This window comes from Eubalaena glacialis, chromosome 1, assembly GCF_028564815.1.
Source record: "Eubalaena glacialis isolate mEubGla1 chromosome 1, mEubGla1.1.hap2.+ XY, whole genome shotgun sequence".
NCBI lineage: Eukaryota > Metazoa > Chordata > Mammalia > Artiodactyla > Balaenidae > Eubalaena > Eubalaena glacialis.
Window position 1 is genome coordinate 67,980,860 of NC_083716.1, and position 22,376 is coordinate 68,003,235.

Genomic DNA, 22,376 nt, shown 5'->3' on the forward strand with positions numbered 1-22,376 from the left:
TTCTGGAGTAATTCCACTTTTCTATTTGTTATTTGTGTTTGTTAATCAAGCTTTCAAGCTCTGTTGGATTGTGACTTTTCAAAGCTGGGGGAAAAGAATGACACTTAACCAACATTTTCTAAAATGTCAAGACATTTAGGGAGTTAGGATCTTCTTGAAGTCCATACAGATAATCCTCCCTTGGATTATAAGCATTACACAATTCCCTGTAGTTTCCAAAATCAGTCAACAGGCATGATCAGTTTTTTGTTTTGTTTTGTTTTTAAATTCCAACTTTAGCTATTTTAAAAACACATTTAGGAATAAACAGAAAATGTGATGACCATTTTTAGAGAGACCTTGTTGTGTAAATCTAGTACTAGGAAGAGGAAGCAGAATTTCATGCTTTTGTTTAGAAGACTTCATAGTCATTGAACATGGAGATGAATCAGAATATGAAATTCATTTATGGTTATAATCAATTTGAATAACAGCTGAGAATGTATAATAGAAATCATACAGTTTTACCTTTATCCCATAAAATTCATGAAATATCCTGACAGGGCCATTTCATCTACTTGCTTCCTCCTATACATCCTTTAAAATCTCTTTTTAATAATGGGTTAATTTCCCTACACATAACCCAAAAATATTCTTAGTGGGTTTGGAACTTACCTCTGTGTTTGTTCTATTTTGGCTGAAGTACAAAACAGACAATTGAAAAAAAAAAATCACTGTTGATTATGATAACCATTCAACATCGAATTCCTTACTTATTATCTACAATTTTAGAAATAAATCCCCTGCATTAAGAAAGGTATTGAAAAAAACAACCCAATACTACAAAATGTTACTGCCATCTCCAAAATGTTTCCTACTAAAGCAAGGGACAGTGAGAGATAATATTAGTAAGAATGCCCCACGTTCCATATTACTACTTCCTCAGATGACTGGGACTTTTGGCTGACAGAACTTGGGACAATTATCTTGTCCTTTGTGTTCAGAGATGATGTGCTGACAGGTTATTTCCTGAACAATAACTGAAATGTGTGACCTGCTGTCCTTGCCAGGAGAGAGACTATTTTGTAGTTGACAGCAGCAGTCACTGAGGGGAGAGCTTGACATTTGTGGCCTTGTAGACTTTGGGTCAGCAGAGTGTTTTTGATTCCTTCTGGCTGCTATGGTATCCTGACTTCTGTCTTGTCTTGGTGACTGTTACTGATGCTGCCTTGTTGCAAATGGTCTCTGCAGGCATCCTCTCTGTCCTAGCCCCCTATATACACAGTCATCTCCCATGTTGTGCAAGCACAACCTTGCAGTTCAGGTGCCATTTTCCCTACTAGCTTAACAGCGAAATAAGGTAAGCCCCATTCCAGTGCAGATAGAATCACCTGCAGATAGGACCTGAGTTACTCAGCTCTCCTTGCTGGAAAGTTGGTTCTACTACCATTGCCTATAAAGAGATTACTAAGTCAATGATTATGCATTTTTTTAACCTATTTTTAGACTGCTTGAGTAGGACATTGCTCCTACAATGCATTAGATAAACACAGTTTCATTAATGAATGCTGAAAAAAGAGAAAGAAGTCTTACGTTGATAAGCCTCTATCATAATTTAAGAGTAACAACAGTGTCAAAAATACTTCCATCTTACATTTGAAAACTCATTTTGATTTCTGTAGCTTTTTAGGATACAGTACAGATATTCCTGCAGTATATACAGCTAATCACCTGAAGGACAAAGCTCCTTCTGTCTCAAGTCTGTGAAATGCTATCAGTAAAAATACATTTAATTCTGACTGCCACGTTCCTCTTTGAAAGTATAGGAAAATTAGGATGACACCAATTATATGTATCTTAATGTACATGTTTCCCTGCTTCTCCTTCTAACTGTCTCTCAGCTCAACTCTAACTCCACTTCTATATATTTTCCCCCAGATGAATATCTTCTTCAAAGTTCCGTGATTTGGCCTACTGTCACAGCACCAAATGTCATCTCTATGCAAATGCTTGTCAAAACTCTCTCTGTCTCTCATTCTCTCCTTCTCCCTCCCTCACTCCCTACCCCTCCCCATTATCTCAGTCTCCTTCTTGACTGTCTGGTAGATATCCAGACTTGAAGGTCACCCCTAAGTCAACATGAGTACACTATCCTCTTTCTGAGACCTCTTTTCCTCCTGGCTTCTTTATGATGATAATAGTTTCCCCCACTTCTTCTAGACATCCAGTATCAATACCTTAGTTGTCTTGGATTCCTTTCTTTCTTTTACCTCTTGCATATAGTCAGTAATAAAATCTTGACATTTCTATCTCAGTACCAAATGGCTCAGCCTTTCCATTGCAAACATCCTCATTCAAATTTTTATAACCTTTTTTTTTAGCTTTGCTCTAAGTCTCCTAACTTGTCTTCCTGCTTCAGTTATACAAGACAGTTATACACCACTTCTAAATCAATTATGTAAAGCAGTGCTTTCCAAACAATCTTTTTAGTATTGCAACCTTTTATTCAAGTGAAATGGAACCCAAATATATAAATCAGAGCTGCTTTCTTTGAAGCAGGGATTGAGTGTGGGATCTCACACCTAGTCCCATTCACGCTTCTCTTTACCTACCGCTCCTCTGCCACCCATGATGCTCCACCCATGGAGTGCTCCACCCATGGAGTGCTCCACCCATGGAGTGTCCCTGAGACACTCTCATCGGAATATAGTTGAGAACCACTGTTAAAACATATTCTCAAACAAATTAATCATGACCGGATGATAAAACTGTATTTCAAATATGCTACAAGGGAAGAAGCTTTAGAAAAAGTAAATTCAAATGGATCATCTTAATAAAGATGGTTTATGGGGAAAAAAAGGTAATTAGATAAACATTATTAGATTGTATACAACTATACCAAAAATTCAACAGGCTCTTAGCATGATGGTTAGTTGAGGTCGGTTGAAATTCCTAGAAGAGGTCATAACCTCATGACTATCAAAAAAATTACACTGGTTATTTTATCAGGAGTGTTAATTACTTCCCAGAAAAAGTAATGAATTATATATAAGAAATTTTGTCCCAGATCCGGTAGGAAATGATTTTCTTTCTCACCACTAGTCATGTTAGAATCTTACTCAAAATTTCCAAAGGCCATTAATTATCTACCAAATGAAGAACATAGTCTTTGGCTTGGAATTTAATAAAAACCTGGTATGAACTCAAATTAACTTGACATTTTTGCTATTTTACTACTTGGACAGTTATGACCATGTAAAACCTACTTTTGCTTATTTCTTAATCACAACCATTCTCTGTAGTTTCTCATGTTCTATTCTTTGTGTAATATACTTCTCCCCCAACTTGCCTTCCTATGTTTCTCTCTTTATGTCTTAGTCATTCTACAAGGCCTAAGGTTTTCCATATCACCTCTTTGATGAGAATTTCCCAAAATATCTTTAATTGGATATAATCTCACCATTCTTTTAATGTGCTTCTCTTATTGTAGTTGCTTTTTTCTGTCTTGTTTTCTACAGGTAATAGGAAACACGAGTAAATATATAACAGATGACTTATTGAGATCAGTTTATAATACATGATCAAAACCTGCCTTTGTGGCCCCATGTAGTTTGCTATGTACTTGTTGCATCACCAAACAGACTGTTAACCTTTTAAAGGTAGGATTTCAAAGTATAAGGGATAAAGGCTGGTTTTTAGAATGATTTTGTGGACCATCTTTTACTAGTTATGCAATTCTAGGCATATGTATTTAGTCTCACTGAACCTTGATTTCTTCTTTTTCAAATAGAGCTAATTATACATATAGGTAAATAGATATCTATTGAAATGATTTTTTTCCCATAGTAGAGAAAAAAGCAATGCCCCAAAATAGCCTGAGATATGAGAGTTTACTGGACATCTCTGGGAATCTTGAGGACAGTTGGCACCTAAGCACAGTGATGAGGTCCTCTGAGGAGAAAGAAGCAGATAAATCTAAGACTATTAAGAATAAAAACAACAAAAATGCTTATATATACTTTCTCTCTCTACTTCTCCTGCAGATTCCTGATAACTTTTAGAGAATTCCAGAGGTAGAAATAATAAAGTGATACGTGAGAGGCTTTTCTCACCTCAAATGAAAGGTTTTCAGAATTCCATGCTGACCCATGGAATTGGTGTTAGCTTTGGGTATTTCGGGTTTTATCCTAATTAATCCTCTTAACTTCAGACCTTTATCATTCAGTAGTATACTAAATGTACTGCGTGGGCAGTATAGAGGCAAAGCTATGCATTGTAGTGGCAGAGCTTTAGTGAACAAGAACAGGACAGATTTGAAGAGTGAACTTTTCCATAGGGAGAGACCCAACTTAAATGCTCTGCAACTGATTCAATAATTCTTTTAAGTAATGGTAAAGTTAGTAAGTGCATTATTTCAAAATAAATTCACTACGAGTTCTAGTTGTAAAATTAGGCAACCTATGAGGTACTTTCCCAGTCCAGGAATACATAGAAGTAGGATTACTGAATTATAAGAACTTGAGCTAGAAAAGCATATTCACTCAGTGCACAATTACTGAGCAACTGCTATGTGCTAGAAATGTATTTGGGAAGCTAAAATCTGCAGTGTTAGTGGCTGACTGAATATGGAGGGTGGAGGGTACATAGGGAGAGGCAGGAGTAAATTTGGTGAGAGAAGCTGATGACACAGACAGTTAGGACACACACACACCTTCTAAGTACCTTATCTTTGTGGAACGTAAAATAGAGTGGCAAATGATAGTGTGTCAGGCACAGAAGCAGAATACTAATCCAATCTGAGATGTGGGTAGAGAAAAGAGAAAGCCGCAAAAGGCTCCCTGAACAAGTATTCTCTGTATCGACTCTTTAAAAAGAGAGGAAAATTACTGTAATGAGGAATATGAAGAAGGGCATGCCTTAGAAAGGAAATGATGAACGAATATAGAGAGGTGTAAATAAGCTGGCTTTTTGGGAAGGCTATAAGCTGGTTTGAATGTTTGAGGCGTACAATGACACATATGAAATTATTGGAGATGGAGCTAAAGGAGGAGGAATGAGTTAAATGGAGGCAATGAATTCTATGACTAAAATTTTGAATATCATCCTTTCGACAATTAAGGGTCCACCAAGGGGTCTTACCAGGTCAGAGAAATGGTGAGCATTGATGGTTAGAATGATTGCTGTGATAGTAGTGGGATGGATAGATCTGAGAACTAGATATGGCAGAAGAGTTAGGGAGGCTATCAGCTCAGTCAGCATGAGATCTGGTAAGGAAGACCTGGGGTTTCCAAAAGAATTCCAATACAAGAATTATACAGGATGCAAAAAGTAACCATATTTGATGATCGAGGGGCGATAGAGGTAGAGCGGGGGAGACAAGAATCACTCCCAGTCATCTTGTTTAGGGCCTTGGGTAGATGGTAATCACATTTGCTGAGATGGGAGGTGTAAGAAAGATGGCAAATTTGGGAGAAGAAGGTGATGACTTCAATTTTGTACACATTGAATTGAAAGGTAACTTATAGTTTATGTAGTTTGAGATACATTGAAGGCCGCACGTGTGAGACTAGGGAGAGAAGTGAGAGCCAAATGTAGTAGTTTGGAAGTTCTATTTGTATAGGTAGTAAATGGAATGTACAAGAAAGAACAGATGTATCTCATCTAATTTAAATACTTTATTTTATCAATAGCATAGTTAGCAATCAGCATTTCAGTTATCACAAAGAACAATGTAATTTGTGTTAAAGTGTAGGAAATACATAGTTTTGCTCTTAAGCAACACAGGATAAAGATTTTATAAAATCATACAATGGAGTCAATTAGGTATGTTTGGAGAACTCAAGATTTTTTAAAGAAAGCATGTACAGTACATATTTTCTATTGTAAAAAGAGAAAAGACCATTTAGGATTTGGTGTTTGATCTTGGTTCCAAAATCCCTGATATTTTACGTCTTCGGTTTCATTTGTATGTTTATTTTCTGAAGATTCTCTTAGTATTTTAAAGGTAGTCATCCTACCGGATGTCCTTGTTATTGAGTTAATATCACAAACCATAAAAACATCTTTTAAATTTAAGACACAAGTATAAAAGAGAACGCTTTAGTGTTAATGGGGGCATATTTTGTGTTGCCTATTTATTGCTAAATATAATACTAAAACTTCCTCTCTTTTTCCCTCCTAACATTTGAATTTAAAAATATATGGAATAGAGTGATCTCAAACATCTGTGTTGAATTATATCTTTTATTCCTGTTTAGCTTAAAGAAAAAAAATCACTGAGATAGGCAGGACAATTAAAATAAACAGACAAAAAAACCCTCAAAACATGTCCATCAGTATAAAGAGTAGTGGAAATAACATAGGCTTTGGAGTCAGCAGAACTATGTATAAAAGTTGGCTCTGTTAATTATTAACTATAAATATGGGCAGCTATCAAAGTTTCACTTTTCTCATCTTTAAAGTGGGATTATTTTTAAGATTAAATTATATTACATTTAATCAGTTATATCTCTTCAAACCATGAGTAACAGAAATTTTTACAGGCTATATATCAAGAAGTCCAGTGTTGTTTAATTCACCAGTTCATTAATACTAATAGAGATACATATTTTTTTTTCTTTGCTATTTCGATATGACAGCTTTCTCTTTGTTGTAAGATGACCACAGCAGTTCTTAGGAGTCACATCCAGATAGGAAAATGTCCAGAGAAAGAAGAGGGACCATCTCTCCAGTATTTCTCTTTGAGCATGAATAACTTTCCCAGAAATCTTCCCCCAATACACTTTCCTAAATCTCATTGGCTAGAACAAGGTGTCAGGTTCTCTTTAAACCAATCACTGCCAAAGGAAATGATTGGGTAATAATCAGAATTTACTTCTAAACTGAGAACTACATCACTTTTCTGCTGTTTGGATGCTGAACAAAATCATGTTTCTTTTACAAAGGGTGTTAATAATGAGTATTGGGGAGCCAAGCAATTTTATCTGCTACATGTGATTCTCAAAGTTTGATCCCTTGGACCAGTAGCATTATATCACTTGGGAACTTGTTAGAACTCAAATTCTTCTGCTCCATATCAGACTTTTTTATCAGGAGCTCCGTGGGTAGGGCTCAGCCCTCTGTGTTTTAATGGGCCCTCCAGGTGATTCTGGTGCAGGGCCAAGTTCAAAAACCACTGTGTCATGATAAAGTTTACTGAGGAAAGAATATATTAATACTATTTGCTCAGAGCTACAGCTTTGCACAACACCAGAGAGTACAATGTGAATAAAGTGCAAAGAAGAAAGTGACCCCTACTAGGAAGTTTGACTGCAAATCTAGACATGTCACCATCACGCTTTACTGATTTCAACATAGGTAAAGCACTAGCAAGATTATTGGTACTTAGTAGTAATCAATAAATGTTGGTCTGCTATTATTCTGGAACCATATTATGCATCAGATATTGTGGTGGTCACTTTCAGATAGATTATCATATTTGGAATCCAGATCTGAGACTTTCTGCACCAAGAATACAAGTTACTTTCATTTTCACAAGAAAATATCAATTTACCCTGTCAGCACTTAGTATCTAAAACAAATGGAAGTTCTTTTTTCTGATAACCCTGAATGCCCATCCTTCAAGAACTAACTCACTATTGACATCAATTTCAAATAATATATGATTCACTCCTGTCAGAAGCTATGCTAAGATTATTCATTCATTTATCCATTAAATTTCTGCCTAGAATCAAAATTTTCAAAGTCCTATTTTTGTATCATATCATATCAGAAATCCAAAAAGGTGCAAACCAAAAATTCTAGGACTTTAACTTTTTGAAGAAGTGGATGATAATGTTGTATAAAATAAATATTCTTTTGAAGAATGCCTTTACATCTTTTATAACACTATTTGTGAAGACTGTTTTTGTTATGTTTTTTAATAACAAAAAATATAAATACATAAGTGATACATTCACTCCCCTTAGCATATAGTGTTGAAGAGGAAAATCTTTTTAAGTCATTCACAGTGAAAACTTTTAAGTGCCGAGCCCCATTTTAGTAAATAATATGAACCATGTAATGCATTGCTTCACTTTTGCCTGGAATGCAACAGATCAGTTTTATAATTAATTGCTGTACCTTAACTCTAGAAGTTTTGATGTAATTACACTTGTCTTCCCTAACTTTCGTTATGTGGCTGTTGGTTATTTTGGCCTTGTTTTAAGTTTTAAAAGCTTATTGTACCCTTGCCTCTTTTTTGAGCTTCTTTGAATTTTTTTCTCTTTTGGAAGTAGGAAAGTTATAAAGATTAATCTCTCCTTCCATCCACTCACAAATTCTTACCCCCATGATTCTATACACCTATCTTTTCTTCCAACAACCCATGCTTTATTTTACTACCCATTAATCTGTCCATACATCTGCTATCCTCCTGTCCATTCATTTATCTTTTTCTAATGTCTTTCTGCTTGTAACCAAATGTAGCTAGAAAAAGTGAACACAGTGCATGTGTGATTATGAATAGACCTACGGATCCAGAGAGTCTATGCTAGAAATAGACCAGTTTCTTCATTTTACAGAAGAATTTTAGCTCCCTTAAAAAAAAAATTTGACTAACCTTCCACAATCCTAGCTTACATTGATGCAGAGGTTTCTGGATTTCTGTAACTATTTAAAAAAATTTTAGCATAGTTATAAATCTTGATTTACTTCAGTAGACTTGTTTAAAATAGTGTTTGTAACCAATGTACATAAATCCAGCTTTACAAAAAAAGAGCTTAAGGGGTAAATATTTATAAAATAAGTCACTTCAGTTGCCTTAAATAGAAAGCTTCCCTGCTGCATTTAAAATATGACTTTTCTTCATTCGATCAAGAAATATTAGTAAAAGGAGTAATTCAATACAACAGGCTCTCTCACTCAAGACGTTCACAATCAATTTTTATTCGACTTTCTAGAAAAACATCTATTGAATGAATCATACGTGCATATATATTTAAATCATATTAATCTGGGCTCCCTGAAATTTTTTATATATTGATTATAATAGCAAGCAGTTTCAAGATAAATGAATATCAGATACAAGAAAAATGAATTTGTTCTTTAAAAATCTTAATATTGTACACTTGTACATAGGAAGCCCTTACAAACCTTGTGATATTGAATTACTAAAGGGAAAGTAAAATCACTACTGTCAATGAGATTGAGTCTCTACTCTTTCACTGTAATATTATAACTCACTAAAAATAATGACAATTCTGTCAAAGTAAAAATAACAAGTTGGCACTGAAATTTCAGAACATTTTTAACATATATTACAACTAGTATAATTTCAGCAGATGTGAAATCCCATAACCCTCATGGGATTAACACAGTAAGCAAAGATATCATCTATAGTTTCTCAAAGCACAAACAAAACATACATTTTCTTGTTTAGGTAGTCACCTATATTTATACAAAGGTGAATATATATTGACCAAAAAAGCTAAGAATGGTATCAGTAAATAGAACCTGACACAATTTTGCAATGGCCCAGGACATTTCTAGGTGCCAAAAAGGGTTTTTTCCAAAGGTTTATAACTTGTATTTGTGAAGTATACATAGAAAAACTACACAGATGATACTCACTCTTCCAGGATCTAAACCAGTGTCCTACAGAGGACAGGTGCTCAACAAATACTTGATTGCAAGTATTTGGAACAGTGCTAACAGAGTATTTTGCAAGGATAGAATTGAGCTATATCTATACTGTCTAAAATGATAGCCACATGTGGTGAGCTAAAGTGACTGAGGAAGTGAATTTTTAATTGTATTTAATTTGTATCAATTTAATGTAAATTTAGTTAAATAGCAGGATATTTCTAGCAGCTAGCGGATTGGGCAGCACGGCTTTAGAAAGTAGTCAAGTGTAAGCAACCCGATGATACACACCTCAAAACAAATTCATTTGTTCATTTGTTGCTATTTACATTTGGTTTTAGGTTTCCTTCCCCTGCCCATATCCTTGTTGTCAATTTTATATTTTTGAAATTGTATAATGTTAACATGCTTACAAGAGTTAAAAATACACAAAATATACTCAGCTACTGATCTATCTTCTCATATTTCTTCTACCCAATTCTTAGCATCCCTTGTAAATAACAAGTTTCCTTATTCCTTTATCTTTCATGTGAGTCTTTTTTTAATGTTTGTGAAAATAAGCAGATTAAGGATGTGCTTTTTTATTTCCTCTTCACTCTTACACAAAAGGTAATATATTGCTACATATGAAATCATAAGTTCGTGCTGACACCTCCAGTGCAATCCCATCCCATAGGGTTCTTTGTCTTATCACATTCCATTGTAGTACCTCTCTTATTCCATACTGAGAACCCTGGCTCTCAAAAATATTTACACGTTTACTCATTGTTTCCACGTACAACACACAGAAATACCCACAGGTATTTCCGACTGCTTTTCCGACTCCACTGTTTCCTCAGCCCCATATCTTGCTCCTTTGATTCACTTTTTGTTTTAAGAATCTATTGACAAGTATCTCCCTAATGAAGAGTTCATGGAGATTAAATATTCTGTGTACGTGCATGCCTGAAAAAATCTTTATCCCACTGTTCACTTAATTCACTGGCTGAGTATTGAATCTCATTTCTGAAATAATTTCTACTTAATACTTGAATGCATGGCTTCATATTTTTCCTTTTGGTATCCAGTGTTGCTCATGAAAAGTCTAATACCAATCTGATTTTAATATTTTATAGATGACCTTTTTTCTCTTGAAGATTTAGTTCTTCTCTTTACCCTCAGTGTTCTTTAATGTTTGAGGATATGTCTCAGCAGGGTTATCCTTGCATCCAGCAGTAGAATAGAGTGCTAATGGGTACAGGCTCTGAGTCTGAATACCTGGTGCTGAATTCTGACTCTGATACCTACCCCTTTCCTGAGGAAACAAAGGTGACTTGACAGAGCTTCTGATTTTAAGAGCTCTCTGTCAGGATTTTGGAAGTGGCTAAGTATAGGAAAACACATGCAGTTAGAGACATAGGATCTTTAGCAAATGCATGTCTTTAGTGTCAGCAAGTCCAAGAGACAAGATTGCCTAACACGGTTAGAGGCATGGGTGGGCTGGTGATCAGGGAAAGTTTCACAAAGAACTGATATCTATGAAGATAAATATGAAGAGTGGGTAGAAAGTTACCAGGTAGACAGGGTTAGGAAAAGGGCTGTTCTCAGGCATATAATCATAGACAGCTGGACAGAGAGAGTTGGAGTCTGGGGAGCTGAGATCAACTCTTTTTCTTCTCACCCAAGAAATCCCCAGCAACATGTGAAGGACCACCTCAACACCACAAAGATATGTCAAACAAAGATATGTTTCTCCTACTAGAAGCCTTCCCAATCTGTCTGTAGACCTCAGCATCTTTAAAGATTTTTTCCCCCTAGACATTTCTATTGACCTAAAAAAATAAAACCGTCAGTTAATTTACCAGCAAAATGGGTTTATTCAGGAACAGCAAAGAATTGCAACTCAGGACATGGAATCTGTGGCAAACTACAGGCAGGTCTGGAAAACAAAGGAGAGGGACATTCTTTTACGGAGAAGGAAGAATGGGCAGGGCTGTTACAAACAAAATGTCCATTGGAAGAAACTGGGAGTTTGAAGTGTAGGGGCTTTTCACTGGCAGAGTTGAGACAGTCTCTCATTGGTTGGGCTATTGCCAGGCAAGGAGAAATTCTTCCTTCCTCCTGCTGGGTAGTAAAATAGGAACTTTCTTCCTTTCAGAGATGCAAAGGTATGTCTCTTCCTATTGGGTCTGCAATTGATAACAAGAGGTAGGGTGTGAGAGCTGCCCCTTCTGTCTTCCCAAATCCATTTTAAATGAGGTTTCTGTTTATTAATGTTTACATTTCCCTGTTCCTATGGTCATCAGTGTGTGATCCCCTGCACACTGATCTGTATTTAGCTAGAGATACAGATCATGGAGCTCCTTTACTTCTCTATTTTTCTTTCACTCTTTTCCTGTGTGTGCTTTTCTTTTCTTTTTAATTAATTAATTTATTTTTGGCTGTGTTGGGTCTTCATTGCTGTGCATGGGCTTTCTCTAGTTGCGGCGAGCAGGGGCTACTCTTTGTTGCGGTGCGCGGGCTTCTCATTGCGGTGTCTTACTCTTTGTTGCGGAGCACGGTCTCTAGGCGCGCGGGCTTTAGCAGTTGTGGCTCGCGGGCTCTAGAGCGCAGGCGCAGCAGTTGTGGTGCACGGAGCCCAGTTGCTCCGCGGCATGTGGGATCTTCCCGGACCAGGGCTCGAACCCATGACCCTTGCATTGGCAGGCAGATTTTTAACCGCTGTGTCACCAGGGAAGTCCTGTGCTTTTCTTGATAGTAGAAACTGAAGAGGTTAAAGAATGAGCTTAAGCAATAGATAAGATGGTGGGTGATTCTAAAGGAGGAAAATTTAAACTGTTTAAACTCAAGAACAACAAGAGAGTAGATAAACAATGAAAGTAATCCGGAGGCTTAACCAGTAGAACACACACACACACACACACACACACACACACACACACACACCCCTGATCAATATATTAAAAAGGAAGAGGGAAATATACCCTCCAGAAAGGCTAAAATGTAAAAGCTGGAATATGCCAAGTGTTAGTGAGGATGTAAACCAGCTAGAACTCTCAGGCACTGTTGATGCAAGTAAAATGTGTTCCAACCACTTTGGAAACTGTGTCTATTAACATGGTACAAAAATATATTCTGTGATTCAGAAATTCCACTGATAGGTATAGTCCCTGAAAACATGTATGTAAATTCCCTGAAAATATGTAAATATATTCCTAGCACCAAGAAGTGCACAATATTTCATAGCATCATTATGTATAGTAGTCCCAAACTGGAAATTATCCAAATGCCCATTAACTATAGAATGGAAAATAAATTGTGGTATAATTGTACATTGGAATACTATACAGTAATAAGAATGAGAAATCTAAACCTACATACAGCAATGTGAGTCAAATCACATAAGTTTGATGTTGAGTGAAACTTGATACAAAAGAATATATACTAAAAATAGAACTACCATATGACACAGCAATCCCACTACTGGGCATATACCCTGAGAAAACCATAATTCACAAAGAGTCATGTACCACAATGTTCATTGCAGCTCTATTTACAATAGCCAGGACATGGAAGCAACCGAAGTGTCCATCAACAGATGAATGGATAAAGAAGATGTGGCACATATATACAATGGAATATTACTCAGCCATAAAAAGAAATGAAATTGAGTTTTTTGTAGTGAGGTGGATGGACCTAGAGTTTGTCATACAGAGTGAAGTAAGTCAGAAAGAGAAAAACAAATACCACATGCTAACAAATATATATGGAATCTAAGGGGAAAAAAAGGTCATGAAGAACCTAGGGGCAAGACAGGAATAAAGACACAGACCTACTAGAGAATGGACTTGAGGATACGGGGAGGGGGAAGGGTAAGCTGTGACAAAGTGAGAGAGTGGCATGGACATATATACACTACCAAACGTAAAATAGATAGCTAGTGGGAAGCAGCCGCATAGCACAGGGAGATCAGCTCGGTGCTTTGTGACCATTTAGAGGGGTAGGATTGGGAGGGTGGGAGGAAGACGCAAGAGGGAGGGGATATGGGGATATATGTACACATATAGACGTATAGGCGATTCACTTTGTTATACAGCAGAAACTAACACAACACTGTAAAGCAATTATACTCCAATAAAGATGTTAAAAAAAAAAAAGAATATATACAGTATGATTCCATTTGAATGACCTGAAACAGGCAAAACTAATGTATTCTCTTAGACCTTGCCAGTCTCTTAGTGTGGTATATATCCATTGTAAAACAAATTACTTCAAAATTTAGTAGCTTAAAACAGCAAATATTTATTATCTTTCACATTTTCTGAGAGTTAGGAATCCAGGAGTGGCTTAGCTGTGTGATTCTGCCTCAGTCTCATGACATTGCAGTCAAGATGTCATCTGAAGCTGCAGTTATTTTGAAGGCTTGAGTGAAACTAGAGGATCCACCTCTAAGCTCATGGCTGCTAGTCCAAGGCCTCATATTCTTGCTGGCTATTAGCTAGCAGCCTCAGTTCCTTGCCATGTGGACATCTCAATTACGCTGTTCACAGCATAACATCTAAAGTTCTTCAGAGCAAGCGGTACATGAGAGAGAATGACCGAGATGGAATTCTTGAAGTCTTTTTCAAATAGCCTAGGAAACAACATCCCATCATTTATACTAGGTTCTATTTGGCACACAGATCTGGCACAATGTGGGGAAGGGGTATACTAAGACGTGAATACCTGGAGGCTGGGATCATTAGAGGCCATGTTGAGTGCTGGCTATTACACCTGGTAAAAATTTAAATTGATGAATTTTGAGAAGTTTGATAGTATAGGAAATTGCATTGATAGTTTAAATATTTGAGAATTCATACTAAGAAATACAAAAGCAACTAACAGAAAAGTTTTTTTCAGAGGCAACTTGTTAACTCCATTAAAATAGTGTGTTACATAATGAGCAGAGGTCATCGTAGACCATTACTTGGTCCAGGTCCAACTTTAAATACTTAAATAGTTACATTCATTTAACCAATTATTGTGGCGTTAACAAATTTGAAAATGTTATGAGGAAAATTGTGAGAGAGCTAAATTTTATATTAAGTAGTCATGACTAATTTCTAAAACACTTAAATAAATGAATATTATTTATTAATATTAATGTATTATTGAGAAACATCAAGATTAAGCTTTAGGGAAAACAGCTAAGTCCCTAAGGCACTGGAGATACCCAAATCTGGACACTCAGGCTAATTAAATGATCCAGAATTTCATATATAGAAAAAAGATCTCTGCCAAAGGGGGAAAAAAGTATCAGTATAGTATCATAAAGCCATGACAACAAAGTCTTTTCTCTCTGTTATTTTATTTCTTAGGGCTTTTTTTTTTTTTTGAGCTATTCCAGATGTTTGGAAGGTAGGGGTAGAGTAGAATAGTGAGGCCAGTATGGCTCTTGTTAACCGTGTGATGTGTCATAAAGCACTCACTCTGATCCTTGATTCTCTCATTTGAAAAAAGGAAAAATTCTCACCAGTTATTGACTTTTATGATATGTAATCTGTGAGGGACCAAACACAGTACTGATACATACTCTTGGCTTCCTTAAAAAAAAAAAAAAGTATGAACCTTGATAATCAATGTTTGTTCAATAAATCTAAAAAATGAAGAGTATGAGGCATTTATAGAAGTCATGCATATGCTTAGTTGCACTTTCTGCTGTAATTTCTTCCCACTTACTTAGCATCATGTAAAGAAATGGTGACTTAGCATTATGTGAATTTTCAAAGCCAAATACCTCTATCATTGGTAATTTTCAAAGATAATAGTATGATTAGAAATATTTTAATCTGCATTTTATTAATGATAGAAAACATAATTTAGTGACATCATTGGAGATGATTACCTATAATGAGTCTGGACTTTTTTCTGACCTACTTAATCCAATAATTATGTACCCTTACCTACTTTCAAAAGCACATAATAAACTTAGCAAGAAATGAGAAGGGATAAAATATTCCTGAGTTAGTACCAGAGAGAGACTCAAGGCCTGGGAAGTTGGCTCTATTGCCAGAAAATTAACATTAATTTAGAAATTAATTGACATTAACATTAATGTTAATTAACATTAACATTAATTTCAGTGCCCCAGGAGCACTGAAATTAAGAAGCCCAAAGTATTTTACTTATCAAAAGGAGGCAGTGCAGCTTTGGGGCTCAGAGAGCAAGCTCTGGAGTCTCAGTTACCAGCCTGCCACTTATTAGCTGTTTGACCTCAGTTTCCTCATCAGTGAAATCAGGATAATAGTAGTTCCTGCCTCACAGGGCTGCTGTGGGAATTAAATGAGACAATGCATACAAAATGCTTAGCACAGTGCCAAGATGAGTAAGCACTCATCAATGGATATTATTATTCTGCATGGATAATATCATATCAATATCATGGATAATATCATATCAATAATATCTGCAATGGATAATATCAATGGATATTATTATTCTGCATATTCTGAATAAGGTTGGTAGAGAAGGTACAGACTTCTAACGAGTTCAGGACTGGCTTATAATTTGGCAGTATAAAATAGACAAGATACTTTGAAGTTGACAAGGTATTGACCCAAAGGCCACTTCTGTTTAATAAATCTACACTCCAAAGTTCAGAACAGTTGATTCTACCTGGGATGTCAAATGATTAGAGTGAATTTGTTTAAGGTGTCCCCCTCTCTGATCAATGATTGTATAACATGATGGATGGTATACTGTGTGTAAACCTTGTTTTCTTGAAATGTAGGTAGATTATGGATTTGAGATAGCTTTGTCAATTTGTTTTTCCTTCTAAATTACCACTAACTGGCTACTTAATTATACTCACTTTGTATTTTCTTGAAAGCATTAAAAAATTTCACGCCCACTCTGATCCAAGCAACCATATGTCCATAGTATGAATAAAGCACACCCACAGCTGATGTTTAAGCTAATGAAATGAGAAATGTATTACATGTCAGCTTTGAATAGTTCATTTATGCTGTTAGAGTGAAAAAAGTAGTAGTTTCCATCTGTACTTCAGAAATTAAACATTTGCTTCTCAAAGATTTTATTTTAATTGGAACTAATATTAGTCTAGTAGTAAGAGGCCCCTAGAAGAGTTAAATTGAAATCATGTTGCAATAATGAAAAGGCTATGATGTATTTTCCTTAAAATACGCCAAATGTTTCTCACATTATCTCACATGGCAGTGAAAACTAGACCTTTACATGATTTGATGCTTGTCTCTCTTTTTTGGCCAAGATCTACCTAGGAAGATGATAGGAGCAGTTTCAAATTGTAGAGGCAGTTAGTAACAAATTGAAGATGTGGATAGAAAGAGTTAAATTATTATTGTATGGCACACTTGTTTGGTGGATGAGAAAAACCTTTTTTTAGTGGGGAAGACTATGAAAAGAGTTTTGTCAGTGGTAGACCACCAGAAGTTTTATTTAGCTATGTCTTTAGGGTTAATAGGGGATGTCAAAGTGATTAGGAGGCTCTCTGTCATGTTCTTTGGAGTAGAAGTTTTGTTGGGGGGTTTGCTGTTCACCCCAAGAACCTGAAGGAAATGTGAAATAACTGGACACATTTCCTTAAGAGTTTCCTCCTCTCTCAACACTATAAAAATTAAAGATTAACTCATTAAATATGTCGAATATTCTTATAAGCCCACATAAGTATATTTTTGGAGATTCCCGAGTAGGAACAAAACCTAAATTACATTGAAATGCAAGCTTAACATGTTGCATTTGTACCTACATTTTTGTGGGTTTTTTATATTGATTCATTCATTAACTCATTCGATTATTTAATTCAATTGCTTATCTACTATGTGCCAGGCTAGACACTTGGGCTACAAACAGGAAAAAGTTTCAAGGAACCAGTGAACATTTTTGAACAGTGTAGTGACGTGACTCACTAATAAAACAACTTATTGAGAATCTATTTTGTGACAGACACTGTTGTACTTACTGCTAAGAGTTGGCTTTGTCAATAAGATTATACTTACGATGAGTCTGAAGGATGAGAAGATCTTAGGCAGGAGGACGACGGTGAGTGCTCAAGCAGGAGATAATGATGGCTAGAGGCAGTGGGGCTGCACTGGCAATGGATTTAAAATGTACTTATATGGTAGAGGAGATTACACTTAGAGGACATTTGGATATAGAGGTTAAAAAAGAGTAGGAGGTAAAAGAAAACACCTGAGTTTTTTTCATTGGTGACTGGGCGTCAAGATAGAAAATATTACGAGAAAATTAGGCTTTCCAGGTAGAAAAGAATGTGTTTAGGTTTAGATAGGATGGATTTGAGGTGTTATGAAAGATTTAGGTAGAATTTTGCAGTGGACTATTTTGGATTTATAGCTCTGGAATTCAGGGAAAAGGTTAGGTTAGAGATACACTTTGGGAGTCACATCTAAATTAGTGGGAATTGTGGTTCAGGAGTGTTTCTCCTGCGCAAAGTGGTGTGAGTTAGCTTTCTCCTTGCCTTTGTTATTCTGTTCACTGAAAGTGAGGCAATGATTTCATGAAATCTCACTATTGAATAATATTATCCAATAGAAGTTTTGGTATGATAGAAACATTCCATATTGCCACTCTCAAAACAGAATTGAATAGCCATAGGTGTATACTGAGCACTTGAAGTGTGGTAAATGTGATTGAGGAACTCAATTTCAAATTAAATTAAATTTTAATGAATTTAATGTTTCATAGTCATATGTGGCCCTATGTGGCCAGGTGCCCCTTTTTATTGGATGGTACACCTAGAGAATGGACAGAGGAGAAAAGCACAGTGGATAATCCTGGTGGGTATAGTAACTAAGAATTAGGGTATAGGTGATACATTTTAGTAGGTGGAGGAAAGATGAGACTAGATAAAATATGGGTACCTATGTATATTGCCAACATTTCCCCATATCAAGAACATGGCAGGTAGGATTGCAAGGCATGGTATGCCATACATGCAGATAGAGAGTTGGATGTAGGAAAAAATAATATTTATTATTATTTTTGTGTTAGATAAAGTACTATATCTTCCAGGTTTGGAATCATTGCTCTAAAAATTAATCTGCTTTTATCCTGCATATTCACATGGGGAAGAAACTTATTCAATATGATATGGTATAGTAGTTAAAAGTCACATTAGCAGAATAACTCTGTGAAAGGTTCTTGATTTCTCTGTGTCTTTGTCATTCAACTAAGTATGAACCCCAGGTTAATACTGGGGTTGTTTTAAGATTTAAATCACAGCAAACACTTAGAAAACTGCCTTGAATCCACTGAAGAGTTAATGAATGTTGTTATCATTAACCTTAAAGGTAAAGTCGGAGAAACGTTTTTAATTGAGACTATTTTGAAATCTTAAAAAAAAAAAAGGGCATTCTATGGATTGGCCTTACTGATTGGTATATCCCTACACTCATTCAATGTTGTGTTATTTTACATAGAAACGTTTTGCATATAAGATCACCAGTTTCTTTTCATTAATCTTTTTGATGGTGAGAAAATATTTTATCAAAAGAAAGTTTACAGTAGTTTTATTATTTCTATGAGATAGAATTAGTATCTTTAGTTAATTTTCTTCTATTTAGCAACTCAAATGTGTTTTTTCTTTAAATATTTTTAGGTTTACAATTTCAACTATTATTCACACCAATTCTTTTTTGTCATTTCTTTGAGCTTACATTGGATAGGATGAAAAATAATTATATGGTTCCAGACTTGGTACAAACAAAAATGCCATAAAGGAGAAAGATAATCTTTTAAAACATTTCCATCACTATGCCTTTCTTGTCTTTGGTTACCTTTGTATTTCAGAGATTCAAGATTATCCTGCCAAAATGTTTTGTCTCCCTACATTTAAAAAATAATTGAATTTTTTTTAATCAAGTATTTGTTTAAAAATATGATTCTCCATTTCCTGGAAACTCCAGAAATCTGAAAATACAAATAGGACAATTTTCTCTTTCTTATTCATTTTAACAGCAATTCCGGAATTTGTAACACAAGTGAATGTTGCCTTGGAAGCCTTAAGTAAAAACTCTTTGGATGTGTTTGATGATAATCAGTTTGTGGACATCTCAAAAAAGATCTATGATACAATTCATGATATCAGATGTTCAGTCATGATGATTCGGGTAAGTCTGCTTTACCTTCCATTGAACACTTTTCACCATCTGGTATGCCTGGAATGATTGCAAGAAATGTTTTATTTCTATGCCGTAATGTCAATGCTAAAATCCATTAGAACTTTAGAAATTCATATGTATCCCCAAAGTCAGATCTACTGTCACAAACAACACTTTTACTTATGTATGTGGTTGTAAGTTATGCAAATGAGCACATTTAACTGCCACAGGTGCAGAAATGATAGAATTCATTGTGTGCAGGATTTGCTGAAGTGTCACATAGCATATCAAAAGCCAAAGAACAATACATAAAGTAATTTAATTTCTTTTCTTGAGCAGAAAGGAGAGGATCTTTCTCATCACTACTGAAATTTATAGAAAAATGTGTTTAAAACAAGGTATTTCTATGGCTGAACCCTCTCGTACTAGATCATAGAATCAGAGTGTTCTGTAAGAAATCTCACTTGTAACTGCCAGAAACAAGAAATGTTTGAGAGTTGTCTATTTGGGAGAATATATACCATCTTCCTGAGTGTGAAAGTGAGTCGTTTGTTGTGGGCACACCGCATATACACAGACCAAGATTATTTGTTTTTACTCAAAATGTTAATGTGGGATATTTTTTTAATGCTATTAAAAAGAAAAAAAAAAACAAACAATAGAAGTTCTTTGGAAAATGCTCATGTAAATATATGGAGATAGATTATTTTAGGATTGGTTCACCTGGAGGCAGAGTCAAATATTTGTGTTAACATTAGCCTGTTTAGGAAAAAGTGAGACAGAGAACCAACAGGTGGTGATTATGAGTCACTGCAGACAACTGGGGCTTGAGCCTGGGGAACTCTAGGAGGGTACTGTAGAGCACACCTCAGAATTATCTTACCTTAGGGAAACAAAATCCAGTTTATCCACCTATTCACCCTTGGTTAAAGGCCACCTCTCTTCAGAGGTGTTACCAGAGCCTCCTGTAGGGCCAATCAAGCTCTTGTGGCCAAAAAATCCACCCTGAGGCAGAGTAAAGGAAAGAAGAATCAGTAAGACTGGTGAGTGCAATTTGTAAGTATGAGTAGAGTTCAATTTGAAGGCCTCTGGAATTAAATGTCAGTAAGACTGTGAGATGGAATTGGATGTACTGAGGAGATAAGGATGGAGCATTAGTAGTATCTGACAGGTCTGAATGTCATAGGTTACATGGAGCAGTTCATAAAAATGGAGCCAACTGAGGACCTTGTAGGGAAAAGGGCCAACAGAAGTCGAAGAGCCTGGCAGGGCAGATGGACGCTTATGGAAGAAATTGTAAGAGAAAGTCTAGAGGTGTCAAGACATGGGATCTAGCACTTCAGAGCTTGGGAAAATCTGCAAGCAAGCCAGTTATACAGAGAGAAACCTCAGAATATATATTTCTGAACAGCCTAGAAGTATTTGTTCATATGTGACCGGGAACAGTGGTACTGTACTAGTACTATGTCTGAACTGCAAAGTACCTTTGCCAAATAGTTTCTTCTTCTAACAAAAGTTTTTATTCCTTACCTGTGTGGACTAGGTGACTACTGGGCTAGTAGTAATTCAGAGCTGGAACCAGGAGGGAAACACTGAAAGGATGAAGAAGGCACATAAACTTCAGGAGGTCGCTTTACAAGAGTGAAAGCCCCACATTTCCAGTATCCCTTGGTGGATATTTGAGAAGATAAACCAGTGAAATAGCATAGGTGAACCAGGGCAGGGAATGCATTTTGTTTTGTTTTTTTCTGCAAAAGCTATCTAGGGATAAAAGTCTTAAAACCTCTCCCACTTGAATATTCTAGTATTTAAAATTTTTCTTATTATCAAAATAGCTTACTTATAGCAAATTAAATTGTCTTGCCATTATTTCTATATATCCCTCATATGCAGTAGTCCTCTTTAGGGCAGGAGAACAATTTATTGTAATTATTAACAGCCTTAGAGGGCAGTAATTTTTCCCTATAGTCATCTCTTTTTCAAGGTAAATGCTTCAATTTCTTTTAACTTTTCCTCATAGAAATAATTTAGTATTTTGTGTTCTTTACTAGTCCTTATTTAACTTTTCAACAAACTTCTCAAATGAGACTATCAAAAAGCATACTCTAATTAGAGCTTGTCCGATGTCAAATAAACTGGAAGATGTATTCTTACATTACTGCTATTAATACAGCCAACTACTGTTAGCCTATTTTTTCCCCTCTTAAACACCATGATTATTGGATAGACAATAACTTTTTTGTTTTTATTTTTTATACTGTCGTTGCCTGTATATCCCTTCTCCATTTCGATTTGATGTGTTTGTTCTTGGCCCCAAATCCTAATGCTATTAAACTTCATTATATTTCTAAATGATTCTTCATGTAATTTATCAGGTTGTTTTTAATTTTGGTTGGTGACCATACCTAAATTAGTATTACTTAGAAATATGAGATTATAATCTTAGTGCCTTGATCTAGATTACTAATAAAAATATTAAATTATATTGGCCCTTAATCCCTGCTGGATAGCTCCAGTTAAGGGCGTTAGTGTTAAGATCCCTTAGAATCTGATGTTCCAGCCAGCTGAGAACATACTGGTAAGTGTTCGGTTTGAAAGAATGTTTTTTTTTTTTTTTTTAGCTGAAATCTTGAGTGTTACATCTATTTTTTTCTTTTTTTA

General features: G+C 35.6%; 1 protein-coding gene across 1 annotated transcript in view; it reads left to right on the forward strand.

Moving 5' to 3' along the window:
- CTNNA3 (catenin alpha 3) overlaps nt 1-22,376 on the forward strand; it is a 1,728,069-nt gene that overhangs the window by 1,376,182 nt on the left and 329,511 nt on the right. The window contains exon 14 of the mRNA XM_061197871.1: nt 19,573-19,724. Coding sequence (XP_061053854.1) covers nt 19,573-19,724 — 152 coding nt within the window. The remainder of the gene's footprint in view (nt 1-19,572; nt 19,725-22,376) is intronic.